The sequence below is a fragment of the Phyllobates terribilis genome, unplaced genomic scaffold, assembly GCF_046119375.1.
Source record: "Phyllobates terribilis strain yellow unplaced genomic scaffold, ASM4611937v1 Scaffold_13__5_contigs__length_258822181, whole genome shotgun sequence".
Taxonomy (NCBI): domain Eukaryota; kingdom Metazoa; phylum Chordata; class Amphibia; order Anura; family Dendrobatidae; genus Phyllobates; species Phyllobates terribilis.
In genome coordinates, this window is record NW_027362773.1 from 3,706,128 (window position 1) to 3,719,658 (window position 13,531).

The 13,531-nt window shown below is 49.1% G+C and overlaps 1 protein-coding gene across 3 annotated transcripts in view; it reads left to right on the plus strand.

Annotated features, from left to right (window-relative positions):
* LOC141173657 (dipeptidase 2-like) overlaps positions 1 to 13,531 on the plus strand; it is a 621,939-nt gene that overhangs the window by 459,947 nt on the left and 148,461 nt on the right. For all 3 annotated transcript variants that reach the window (XM_073657957.1, XM_073657958.1, XM_073657956.1), the window contains exon 8: positions 9,516 to 9,600. In XM_073657957.1, the coding sequence (XP_073514058.1) occupies positions 9,516 to 9,600 (85 nt within the window). The remainder of the gene's footprint in view (positions 1 to 9,515; positions 9,601 to 13,531) is intronic.

A 13,531-nucleotide genomic window follows, 5' to 3' on the forward strand; every position in this document is an offset into this window, starting at 1 on the left:
ACCATGTGTCTTTGTGCGACGCAGAAAAGGTGAACGGATGGACTCTACATGCCTGGTTCCCACCATGAAGCATGGAGGAGGAGGTGTGATAGCAACAGCTATTCCTCAATCTACCTGAGGAAGATAGCTATTGCTATTGAAACGCGTTCACCAATTTCAAATTTGGCATGAACGTTGTACATTCGGATTCGTGATTGGACACCCAAGCATTTTTATTTAAAATCGTCAAAACTTGGCAAAAGTCCAGCAAATGATTGCATTTTCACTACAGTATTTTCAGCTCTTTTGGCTAGGATAGTGGTGCTGTATGATGAGCGGGGGTGAGTGTTTTATGAGGGGAGGGGTTGGGGAGAGGTCAGAGGAACGGCGTGGTAATCTAATTTTTTTTCCCTAACCTAATGTGTGCAAATTGTGGCAAGCCAATCAGGGCGCAGGAACCATCCACAATGTCCAGACACAAGGGCTTGTGCCAGTGGCTGCTGAAATCACATTTCCTTATCTATATATAGAGCAGAAATGCTGTTTTAGCGCCATTTTGTCAGTATAACAGCTCAGAGAGAATGCTCCTGACGCTGCTCCTGGATACTAAAAGATTTTAGCTAGTTAGCTAGCCGGTTGTTTCTAAGTCAGATCATTTAGATAGCTAGGGTCCTGTGTGGCTGCGAAATCAATCTTCCAGCAGATTTTTTTTTTGTGCTATTAGTGAGGACCAAAGACAGCAGGGCACATTTCAGCATAGAACTCTGTTGTGCACTGCTTTTATTGTGCTCCATGCACGAGTACGCCTTGTAAAAAATCTTTCTTTTTCTGTTAACGTGATACAACATGGCACATCTCAGCTTGTAATTTCCTGGTGGTGAAATTCAGCTATATGCAGAGCTCATCAGAGTAAAAAAATCTTTCTTTTTCTGTTACTAACGTGATATAGCACACCACATCTCAGCTTGTCATTTTGTGGCGGTGAAATTCAGCTATATGCAGAGCTCAACAGAGTACAAAAATAGATTTTTTTCTGTTACTGTTGGCATCTCACCAACACACGTCCATGGCACACGGTTGCCAACATACGTGTAAGGTGCCCCAGCGAGGTAGTCGTGGGCGAGCTGTAGCCCCCTCTCGCTCTGGCACCCTACAGACAATTCGTGTACTCCCTCTGATGTGTGGCTGTGTATGTGGTGCTCTCCACTTACTTCAAACCATCTGATCACGGTTGTCTCCAGGCATTTCTCTTCTGGGACCAGGGCAGCAATAAATTCAGAGGACACAAGATTCTTAACCATAACTTGGACTTTACTTGGGGAAGAGGAATATGTACAGTATTTACAGGCAGATATAATGGATAAGGCCCGACAGCTTATTATCTCTCTCACAGACGCTTGCAACATCTTCATCCCTGGTTCCCTCTTTAAGTGAAGCATCTCTGTGACTCTAATCTCTAGCCCAAGAGACTCTTCTGCAATACCAACAGTGATCTGGATCCGATCTCTCCCCCACGTCTTAGCCTGGAGTCCTATTTATCTTCCTCTGCTTCCTGCAGACTAGAAGTGCCCCGGGTCCTCAATACTTCCTTTGAGTTTCTCCGGACAGATAACTGGACTCTTACTCTTGCGTAGGGAGACTTTCACACTGGTGATCCCACTGTCTGAGGGTATGGAGCTCCCGCCTACCCTAGCAGCCACTATATATTCAGGCTGCCCGTACGGTTCACTGTCCTATCTCTTACTGAACATCTCCTCCTGCTTCTGGAAACTAAGCAGGGATTTTCCTAAAGTGCCCACCCTCTGTGAGCTGTCATCACTCAGCATTAACCCCATCACTGCCTGTAACACTGCTAGCAGACTCAACCTGACATCTGCACCCAGGACAGTGGCATCTTGTGGCTGTTTACAGGTACTGCAGCCCACAAGGAATTATGCCAGGAACAAGCTCTATATCACTCAAGGCTTGATCAGGGCACTAAGTTCCCCCTTTACTCTGCTGACTGGACCACTGAAGATAACCCCTTAGCTTGGCCTACCAACAGTTCAGAGAGGTCTAACTACAGGAACACTTCTTTTAACTACCTCAGTGCCAAGGGAAGGCTACGCCCTTCCCCATTATTACATATGGGCTACCAGCAATCGTGACATGACTCCCCCACCCCTCCCCTGGGGTTTGACCTGCAGTTCCACTCCTTCAAAGGATGTCCGGGCCTTGACTGGCATAGTGCGCACTGTCTCATCTGTTTTGATATATTGGAGCCTGTACTGGTTTTGAATTCTGGGGGTTGAAGTCTCCGAACAAATTCATTCTCATAATTTAAGGGTATTGAGGGTGCTCTTTGGATGTGGGCAATTTAAAGCAATGGCATATGTGTCTCTGTAATGGGCGGGTGGTGGAACCACTGTGTCGCGGTGCAAGGAGAGACCGGAGGGGCGAAACTAGGTGCCTCACTGAACGCGACCTTAGATACACAGGCAGACCATGAAGGTGGAAAATATGAAGAATGAACTTTTCAGCAAACATTGGTGTGGATGGAAGACCGCACAGAGAAATAAAGTGAGCAGTCTTGGAGAAGTGATCCACAACTACCCAGATGACCGTACAACCAGCTGATACAGGAAGATCCATGATGAAGTCCATCACAATATGCTGCCAAGGTGTGGAGGGTACAGACAACGGAAGTAATTGACCTGTCGGGAGTTGTTTAGAAGTTTTATTCCAGGCACACAAGGAACAAGACGAGACGAAATTCGCCACATCCTTGTGTAGGGTCGGCTACCAGTAATGTCGGGAAATGAGCAGAACTGTCTTCTTTTGTCCGGTGTGATCCACCAGTTTGGACAAGTGCCCCCAAAGAAGGACGCGCTTTCTATCTGCTTTCGCCACATACTTTTTACTGGGATGTTAGCTGGGACAGGTCCAATGAGGTAACCGTAATGATTTTGGAGGGATCGATGTGTTGCAGATCCTCCTCCAGATCGGACAACAGAAAAGATCTGGAACGCGCATCTGATTTTATGTTTTTATCCGCCAGCCGAAAGTGGAGGAAGAAGTTGAAGCGAGCGAAGAACAAGGACTGCCTGCCTGTCAAGAATTAAGCCGTTGAGCGGAGTGCAGGTAGGAAAGATTTTTATGGTCCCTGTAGATAATCACGGGATGCAAAGCCCCATCAAGTTAATTCCTGCCAGTTTGATCACCAACAGCTCCTGGTCTCCTATGGAGTAGTTACGCTCAGAAGAGGAGAAGAGCTTGGAAAAGAAACTGCAGGTCACCATGCAACCGGATGAGGATTTTTGGGTGAGGACGGCTCCAGCCCCTAAGGAGGAAGCATCGACTTCCAGGAAAAATTGCTTATTACTGTCAGTGCAATGCAGAACTGGAGCAGAAGAGAAGGCTTGCTTTTAGGATACAAAAGCACCTTCAGCCTCAGTGGTCCATATCTTTAGGATCGACTCCGTTGCGAGTCATAGGAGAAATGGGAGCAGTCCGGGAGGAAAAGTGAGGAATGAATGGGAGGTAATAATTTGCAAAACCGAGGAACTGCTGAATCGCCTTCAGACCGTCTGGCCGAGGCCACTTGAGGATGGCCGACATCTTTTCGGGATCCATCTTCAAGCCCGTCTTCGAGATTATGTGACGCGCCCCCTGGGCCGTGGGGTACTCGTTAGCCGGGCCGGTCGATGCTGGGGGATGTCACGTGGCGGTGACCCGGTCCGTCACCCAGGGCGGTCAATAAAAGGGGAAAAGTAAAAAGGGGAATAAAGTTTTTATATAGATAATGTTTGTGATGCCCCTGTGGTATGCATCTATATGGGGCTGCCGCTGCGGTGCAGATCCTCTTGAGCTGATGGTGACGTAGCAGAGTTGGTTTAGCTCTCCACAGGCAGAGCTAAGCTCCAGGGCATGGTAGTGATGATGTGATGAGGTAGATGTAGCTGTGCAGTGTAGTGCAGGTGATGGCACAGATAATTATCAGTCCACAGCTTAATGGCGGTTTCCTCTTATCTTTACTTGCGGTTGTTAAGCAGACTGGGGCACGGGTACTAGCTGGTAGTAGAGGTCCGGGCGACCTGGAAGCAGGTCGGGGATCCACCTCACCAGGTGAAGTTGTAGGCCTTCCCTCTGCGCTAATCTCTTTGGCCCTGCTGCTTGTAGCTATGCTGCGGCCCTCGTTCCTGAGTAAAATGTCTGTTCCTCACCCGTATGGCAGGCTGCTCGGGCCTTCCTTATGTGTCGATCCCACATGGCGGTGCTGGGCCCTATTGTGCTGCTGTGTCGCTGGGTGTCTGATGGGGCCAGGAGACCTGCAGTCTCCTGCCCTCCGGTTTCTGCTGCTGGGCCTTCAGTGCCCCACAACCTCGGACTCTGGTGTCCAGTTCTTCTGCGCTTCTCTACTCTGGGGTGAGCTTGTGCACTGCTCCACTCCCCATGTCCTTCCTTGTCACTGTCCTGTCTTCAACTCCTCTCAACTCACTCGAACTAACCCCGCCTCCAGATTCCAGTTGCTAAGGGGAGGAGCTCCCCTTTCTGGTCTGAAGCCAGGAAAGTGTTGCATGCTGGTATACCTGATTAAGGGACCCATCCTTGCTTCCAGGCATCTCATCACCCCTTGTGAGGGAAGCAATGCCACTGTGGCAACTGGACCCCTGGGGTGCCACATATGTACCCCAGAAATGGAAGAGAAGTCTGTTCAAAAACACATTTTTCAAATTTGGCATACAGACAGTTCTTCCTAAGCCTCTGTCTGCAGAACCTGGCAAACATCCCTTCGGTGTGAAGCAATGTCAGGAGAGAACACCTGGATATTGTCCAGATGCACTACCACACACATGTAGAGAAGATCCCAGAAGATGTCGTTTACCAGCTCTTGAAAGACTGCTGGGGCATTGCAGAGTCCAAATGGCATTACCTGATACTCATAGTGGCCGTCCCGAGTATTGAATGCCGTCTTCCACTCATCTCCCGAACAAATTCAGATCAGGTTGTATGCCCCTTGAAGGTCAAGTTTAGTGAAGACTTTTGTGTCTTTGAGACGATCAAACAGCCCGGGAATGAGGGGCAACGGGTACTTATTTTTTATAATTATTTGATTCAATCTCCTATAGTTGATGCAGGGCCGAAGAGACCCGTCTTTCTTTTTGACGAAGAAGAGTTCCGCACCAGATGGAGAGGTGGATTTCCGGATAATTCCCCTAGCAGGATTCTCCTTTACATAATCAGACATGGCACGGGTCTCAGTCTGTGACAGGAGCTAAATCCGACCTCGAGGAGGAGAAGCGCTGGGCTGAAGGTCAATAGGACAATAATACAGCCTATGGGGTGGTAGAGTCTCCGCCTCCTTTTTGTCAAAGATGTCTACATACATCCAGTAGAGTGCGGGCAGGCCAGGAAATTTGGATGGAGAAGCTGAGGGTCAAACTGGGCAAGAGGGAAGCAGGCAGGATTTATGGCAATCTGAACCCCAACAGAGCACCTCTCCGGATTCCAATTCAAGATTGGTTCATGGTTTCTCAACCAAGCTAGACCTAGTAGCAAAGGGTGAGAGAGGCTGGACATCACATAAAAGGAAATCTTCTCTGAGTGGAGCGCCCCTACCTGGAGCACCACGGGCTCAGTAATGAACAAGATGGTCTCCGAAAGGGCCCTCCCATCCACCGAAGAGACAATCAACGGATCCGGGAGGTGTTGGGTAGGAATTTGATACAGCTCAACCATGGCCTGCTGAATGAGATTATCTGCGGCGCCAGAATCCAGTTAGGCAGATTCATCAAAATGGATGTTGCCGCAGAATACTGAGACTGGGAGAGTCAGGGATGGAGAGGACTGATATTCACCCAGGGTGACCTCTCCAAGCAGCCCTAGGCTCTGGAGCTTCCTAGCCTCTCAGGACAGGAGTGGATAAAATGCTTGAAACTGCCACAATAAAAGCATTTCCCTTCGGCACGACAAACCTCCTGGCGGCTCTTGACCATCGTCACCCGATCAACCAGCATGGATTCTGGAGAAGACGCTGAGACAGAGGCTACCTGTGAGACCGGCCTTTGAAAATTAGGCATTAGGCGTGGAAAGCTTCTCTCGCAAACCACCTCTTTGGTACGTTCTTGGAACCTAATGTCCACCCGTGTGGCTAAAGGCACCAGATCATCCAGAGAGGTAGGAAGGTCGCGACCGGCCAGTTCTTCTTTAATTTGTCCTGAAAGAGCCTCCCAGAAGGTGGCCACCAGGGCCTCGTTGTTCCAGGCAAGTTCAGACGAGAGGGTGCGGAAATGCACAGCATACTGGCCCACTGTTTGGTTTCCCTGACACAGTCGAAGGAGAGATGAGGCCGTAGAGGATGCTCGGTTAGGCTAATCAAAAACTCTTCGGAAAGCCTCCAAGAAAGCCGTAAGGTTTGACACCAGTGGATCCCCTCTATCCCATAGGGGATTTAGTTATGCCGGCGTTTCACCAGTAAGATGGGACATGATGAAGGCTATTTTGACCCGGTCTGACGGGAACTGGGAAGCCAGGACTTTGAAGTACAGCGTGCACTGTTTCACGAATCCTCAGTATAGTGCAAGATCCCCACCATAGTGTGGAGGAGCAGACCGTCATAGTCCCGAACCATTACAGGGTTGAGATGCCGCCGGAGTAGTTACCGCCCGTGTAGGGGCAGGTGCTGCGGGTGAGGCCAGCGCATCCAGGCGGGAGTTCACAGTCTGCAAAAAGGACAGAATTGTGTCGTGTTAAGACCTCAGGCGGGAGACCTCCTGGTATAGGTCTACAATGGATTGAGCGGATTCCATGGCCTGTGCAAACTGTAACGGGGCTGGTGGTGGAACCATTGTGCCACGATGCTAGGAGAGACTGGAGGGGCTAACTAGGTGCCTCACCGAATCTGGCCTTAGATCTACGGCGGCTTAACGACTCCGTGATCCAAGGAGGGACATGGAAGGTGGACCAGGCGCTACTCCGGAATTGACCTCTTATGGTAGGCAGCTGACCCCCAAGGACTGAAGGCAGGCACTGACAGACACGGCTGATGGACAGGCATGCGGACATGGGTACTAGACAGGCAGGCTGGCATGACTGATAGGCAGGCGGGCATGGCTAATAGACATGCAGTTGGGCACAGCTAATAGACAGGCAGGCGGGCTCGGCTGATAGACAGGCAGGCGGGCAAGTACATGTACTGGGACCTGGAAATACAGAAAGTGTTAACGCCAAACAAATTAAGTTGCACAGGCACCTCCATATTGGAGGAGGTGCCTTAAATAGCCAGAGCCATTGGCCCCGGACACTTTAGGACGGTGCATGCACGGCCCATTTAAGAGGAAGGGAGCGAGTGCGCCCTAAGCACAGTGCCCGGGGATCTGCGTGCTGTGTGCGTACCCTGGGCTGTGTCAGCGTCGAAGGAGGATGCCGGAGCTGGACCCTCTGGCAGAGGGCCGCGGCGTTCAGGGGACTGGCATCTCTGCCGGGAAATGTGGGTAGGAGGCAGAGACACCCGCATTACAGTCTCTAGAAAATTTTGGGTCTTTTCATGACTTTTGACTCAAGCGTTTGGAAAAAAGTAACAAAGAAGTTGGTAAGCTTAATTACATCCAATGAAACCTGAGATGATATTCAATGTCTTACAATTATTTTACTAGCTGTATTACAAGCCTTATGTTTACGTAAAATCAAAAACTGAGACATTGAGAGACATGCTAAATATTTTACCAATGCTAATTCTTATATATTGGAAGAATGTAACTAAAGTATCTTCTGTGTTTCAGCTAGAAAAATGTATAAACTATATACAGGATAAGCAGTCAAGCATGCAACTCCGTACTCCATACAATCATTTTTTTATAGAAAAAAAAATGATTTTATTATATATATAATATATATATATATGTATATGTTACTGTAAAAGTCAGAAGGCCGGTAAAACCTAGGATTTACCGGTCAATGTGGACATTTACCGAGGCCGTCGGTAAAAGCTCAAAATGAAAAGTAAAATTGGACTTTTACCGGTGAAGTCTTGGTAAATCTTAACATTTCTCAACAGCGTTGGAAAAAGTCAGATGTATTCCATATAAACGAACGATTTTGGACTTTTACCTGGGCGAATTGGTAAATCATTACATTTACCAGCATGTGTTGGTAAAAGTAACTACCAGCATGTGTTGGTAAAACTGCGCTTACAACCCTTCTCAGCTACATTTACCAAGAAGCCGTGGTAAATGTGCACATTTACCAACTGCGATTGGTTAAAGTCAGATGTTCTATCTTCACACCTGATATTTCTGACTTTTACCACGCTCGACGGTAAATGTTAACATTTACCAAGACTTCACAGGTAAAAGTCCAATTGTACTTTCGGTAAATGTCCAGATTGACCGGTAAATCCTAGGTTTTACCGGCCTTCTGACTTTTACAGTAACATATATAAAGAAGAGAAGAAAACATCAGCCACTCTGTTTATACCATTCTTGATGTATTAAGAGTAAGACCACATGCTGGCAGTAACTGTCTATACTTTGACAAGATAATACATTTAGGCTGTGTGCCCACGATGCGTTTTTTAAGCATTTCCGCAGTGTCAAGAACACTGCAGAAAGCTTAAAAAACGCATGGTAGAAGGCCTGCCATATCCCCCATGCTGCAGAAATTTCCGCTGCGGATTATCATTGCGGAAAAAAACACAGCACTACCAATTATTTTGCGGAAGTGCTGCGTATTCGCCACCATTGACTTGCATTAGACCGCATGGATTACACATCACTGCATATGTAGATGCGCATTCCATACATTTCAATGTGCGGATGGTACCTAGGTCTAGAGGAGAGGACGCTCTCCTCCGGATCCGGGTACCATAGAAACTGTAAAAAAAAGAATAAAATAAAAAATAAATATGATACTTACCTTCTGACGGCCCCCGGTGTGCTCGTCCTCCCTTGCCGGCAAATCGCGATGGACTGAAGAACCTGCGCTGACGTCATAGTCATGTGACGGGTCACGCTACGCTGACGTCGGCAGGTCCTTCAGTGTACCGTGATCTGCCGGCAGTCAGCACCGAGCGAAGCAAGACTGCGGGGGCCATCAGAACGTAAGTATAGATTTATTTTTTATTTTTTTACATTCTCTCGGGTCACTCTATATAAATCCATGCCGTTTGCATGGATTTATATAGTGTGACCAAGTTGTCAAGCACTTTCTAAGTGGTGCTAAAATCGCTTGGAAAGAGCTCGACATTCCGCATGCAGAAATGCATGTGAAGAACGCTTCACATCCGCATGTCCCTGACAGGAAAAACGCATGTACAATCCACATGTACAATCCGCATGTATAATCCACATGTGTTTTTTTCTGCCAGGGAGATGCAGAAACACTCAGGAAAAATCTGTAGCATTTCTGCATCGTGGGCACATAGCCTAACAGCATCTTATGGCACTTAAAGATCAGTTGGAGTTATTTAAGCTCCTAAATGGCTGCTGATGCCGAACTGACAACACACTATTTTCTAAGTTAATTTCACTTGAGTTGTTTGTTTTTGTTATTGATTTCAGAAAAAGAATGGAGGATTGGTAATGGTGAATTTTCATACAGAGTTCATTGCATGCAGCAAAACCGCAAACATATCTACATTGGCAGGTTTGAATTTCTATGTAACTCTTTCATGCAATCCCCAAACATCTTATGTAACTGATGTATTGATTTATGAACATTTTTATGAAGGCTGTCAGTACATAAATAGAGGAGGTTCTGTTATTCTTTTCGAATTGTAAAACCCACCCATTGATAAAAAGCACCATACTTTAGGAGAAAAAAAAACTCCCTAAAGAATACATAGTATTGATTTTGAAATGCATTTTTAATATTGATAGCTTGGTTACATAGCATTTAAAAGGGGTTGTCCAAGTTTTTTATGAAAATCTGCAGTCAGTTTATGTGACTGAAGAATTGTGAACCCCCACAACGCATACAGCGCACACTGTGAGGATTTTCTTGTGCCAGTAGTGAAACCAAGCGGTTATGTGACTGCAAATATGCAATACGTATACCTCTTGCCACATTCCAACTGGATGTGTGCGGCCTCACTCAATACAAGTGAATTGAGCTAAGCTTCGCACATCTAGTTGGAATGTGTCCAGAAGTATGCAGATTGCATACTTGTGCTAACATGGCAGCTCTGTTTCACTGCAGGTAACAGAGAATCCTCTCCTGGGAATTTGAATATGCAAGTAGCCTCTTCATAGAGCAGGAGGACTGGAATGCTAGGCAATCTATTGGAAGTAGTAATCCTAAAAGTCAATATCAACCTTTTAATGGGCCTTCCCATATGACTTAGGAGAAGCAGCTAAACCAGAAACTTAATTTGAAGAAGTGTTTGAAGTGTTTCTCTGTGCTTTTCCCTTAAGGCCCCATCTCACATAGCGATCTCGCTAGCGGGATAGCTGCTGTGTCACGGTTTTGGTAACGCAACAGCGACCTCACCAGCGATGTCGCTATGTGTGACAATTTGCAGCGATCAGGCCCCTGCTGTGAGGTCGCTGATCGCTGCAAAGTGTCCTGGACCATTTTTTGGTCTTTGGCCTCCCGCTGGCCAGCACACATCGCTGTGTGTGACCAGCGGGACCAACGATCATGCTGGTATCCATGGTAAACATCGGGTTACTAGGGGCACGCGCGCACTTAGTAACCCGCTGTTTACCATGGATACCACTCTGCTACGGTGCACGGGAGGTTACCGCTCACGGTAGCAGAGTCGTATCCATGATAAACATCGGGTTACTAAGTGCGCGTATGCCCCTAGCAACCCGATGTTTATCATGGATACGGCTCTGCTAAGGTGAACGGTAACCTCCCGCGCACCGTAGCAGAGTGGTATCCATGGTAAACATCGGGTTACTAGGGGCACACGCGCACTTAGTAACCCAATGTTTATCATGGTTACGAGCCTGCTCCTGCTTCAGCAGCAGGCTGGTAACTGGAGCAGGACATCGTGGAAAGATTATTTCCACGATGTCGCTGCTCCCCTGATCGCTGGTGAGCCTGCCTGTTTGACAGCTCACCAGCGATGTATTAGGGACGCAGCAACGATCCCTGACAGATCGTATCGTTGTCGGGATCGCTGCTGCATCGCTTAGTGTGACGGGGCCTTTAGGCTTCCTTTTGGGAGCCTCTCAGCCAACCAAACCAGTTCTCCTGCTTTGCACTAATGAGGACAAACACCGGAAACCCTTGTCTGCAAATGGAATTTCTGGATTGTCTTCTTATCCTAAGGCTGTGTGCCCATTATGCGTTTTTTAAGCGTTTACGCAGCGGCAATTCCAGAAACGCTTAAAAAACGCTTGGTAGAAGGTCTGCAATGTTCCCCAATGATAACCATTATCATTGCGGAAAAATCCGCAGCACTACCAATTATTTTGTGTAAGCGCAGCGTTTTTGCCACCATTGACTTGCATTGAATCGCTTAATTTCTGCATGACTACATGTGCACATGCGGATATTAAGCGATTCAATGTGCGGATGGTACCCGAGTCTGGAGAAGAAGAGAATCTCCTCCAGACCCGGGTACCATAGTACCTGTAAAAAAAAAAGATTTTAAGATAAAAAACTAACATTATACTCACCTTCTGATGGCCCCCGGTCTCCTGTATGATGCGTCCTGGCTCCCCGGCTCGCAATGGTCACCTGTCACATGACTAAATGACATCATGGAAGGTCCTTTTAGACCAGTGGTCCCCAATCTTTTTTGCACCAGGGACCGGCTTGAAGCAAGATCATTTTTCCATGGCCCAGCAAGGGGGGGGTGGGGTGGGCGGTGCTTTGGTCATATGGGGGCAGGGTAATGGAGGGATTTGGAGTTTAGTGCATACTTATCATATAGTGTAGACCAGGTCCCCGCCAGGAGCTATGCCAGGAGCCCCACATAATGTGCTGTGCCAGGAGCCGCATCACTGAGGCCCCATCACGCCCTGCAGCAGGACAGGGCAGCTGTCCTGACAGCTGCTGTTCAGCTGCATTTACTTCATCCCAGGGGCGGACACAGACTGTAGTGGGCCCCTGTGCAAGAAATTTTTGGGGGGCCCCCCCGCCCTTCATAAGGCAACAAAGTTATGTAAACATAACCCCCCTCCGTGCATCTCTCATCCCCCTCCGTGCATCTCTCATCCACCCCCCGTGCATCTCTCATCCCCCCCGTGCATCTCTCATCCCCCCGTGCATCTGTCATCCCCCCCGTGCATCTCTCATCCCCCCCGTGCATCTCTCATCCACCCCTCGTGCATCTCTCATCCACCCCTCTTGCATCTCTCATCCACCCCCCGTGCATCTCTCATCCACCCCCTGTGCATCTCTCATCCACCCCCCGTGCATCCCTCATCCCCCCCGTGCATCTCTCATCCCCCCCGTGCATCTCTCATCCCCCCCGTGCATCTCTCATCCCCCCCGTGCATCTCTCATCCCCCCCGTGCATCTCTCATCTCTCCCCTCCCCCCCATGTGCATCTCTTATCTCTCCCCTCCCCCCATGTGCATCTCTCATCTCTCCCCTCCCCCCCATGTGCATCTCTCATATCTCCCCTCCCCCCCATGTGCATCTCTTCCCTGCCCTCCATGTGCATCTCTCATCTCTCCCCTCCCCCCATGTGCATCTCTCATCTCTCCCCTCCCCCCATGTGCATCTCTCATCTCTCCCCTCCCCCATGTGCATCTCTCATCTCTCCCCTCCCCCATGTGCATCTCTCATCTCTCCCCTCCCCCATGTGCATCTCTCATCTCTCCCCCCCATGTGCATCTCTCATCTCTCCTCTCCCCCCCATGTGCATCTCTCATCTCTCCTCTCCCCCCCATGTGCATCTCTCATCTCTCCTCTCCCCCCATGTGCATCTCTCATCTCTCCCCTCCCCCCATGTGCATCTCTCATCTCTCCCCTCCCCCCCATGTGGATCTCTCATCTCTCCCCTCCCCCCATGTGCATCTCCCATTCCCCCCACTCCTAGTTAATTGTATTTAAAAAAAAATAAAACTTGTTATACTTACCCCCATGCGATCCCTGCAGAATCCTGGCGCTCGTCCAAATCGCTGACACCAGGTTCTCCTGCCTTCCGGTCATGTGACGGCGCCGTCACATGACCGGAAGTCAGAGGAATTATGAGATGTCCTGGACCCGGCACTTTGCATGGGGCCGGGGGCCCCATGAGGAGAGAGACGCACAAGAGGGGGGCTCCGAGGGGGCTCCTACCGGCCGGGCCCATACTGGAGTCAGGGCAGTCATGCCCTGATGGCGGCCCTGCTGGAGGGGCCCCCTCGCCCTCGGGGCCCCCGTTCAATGAACCGGCTGCACGGGCGATAGTTCCGCCCCTGCTTCATCCTGCTTCAGGACCTGTGGTGACATCACAGTTATGTACCTTGATGTCATCACAGGTCCTCTACAGGTCTACCCTGCTGGAGTCTAGAACAGCGGGCAGCATCCACCCCACACAGTGTGCTCTGAGCCACCGCAGACCAGAGCACACTGTCAATGTTTAGTGATTGTCTGTGGCGGTGCCGCGGACCGGCTGAAAAACCCCAACGGCCCG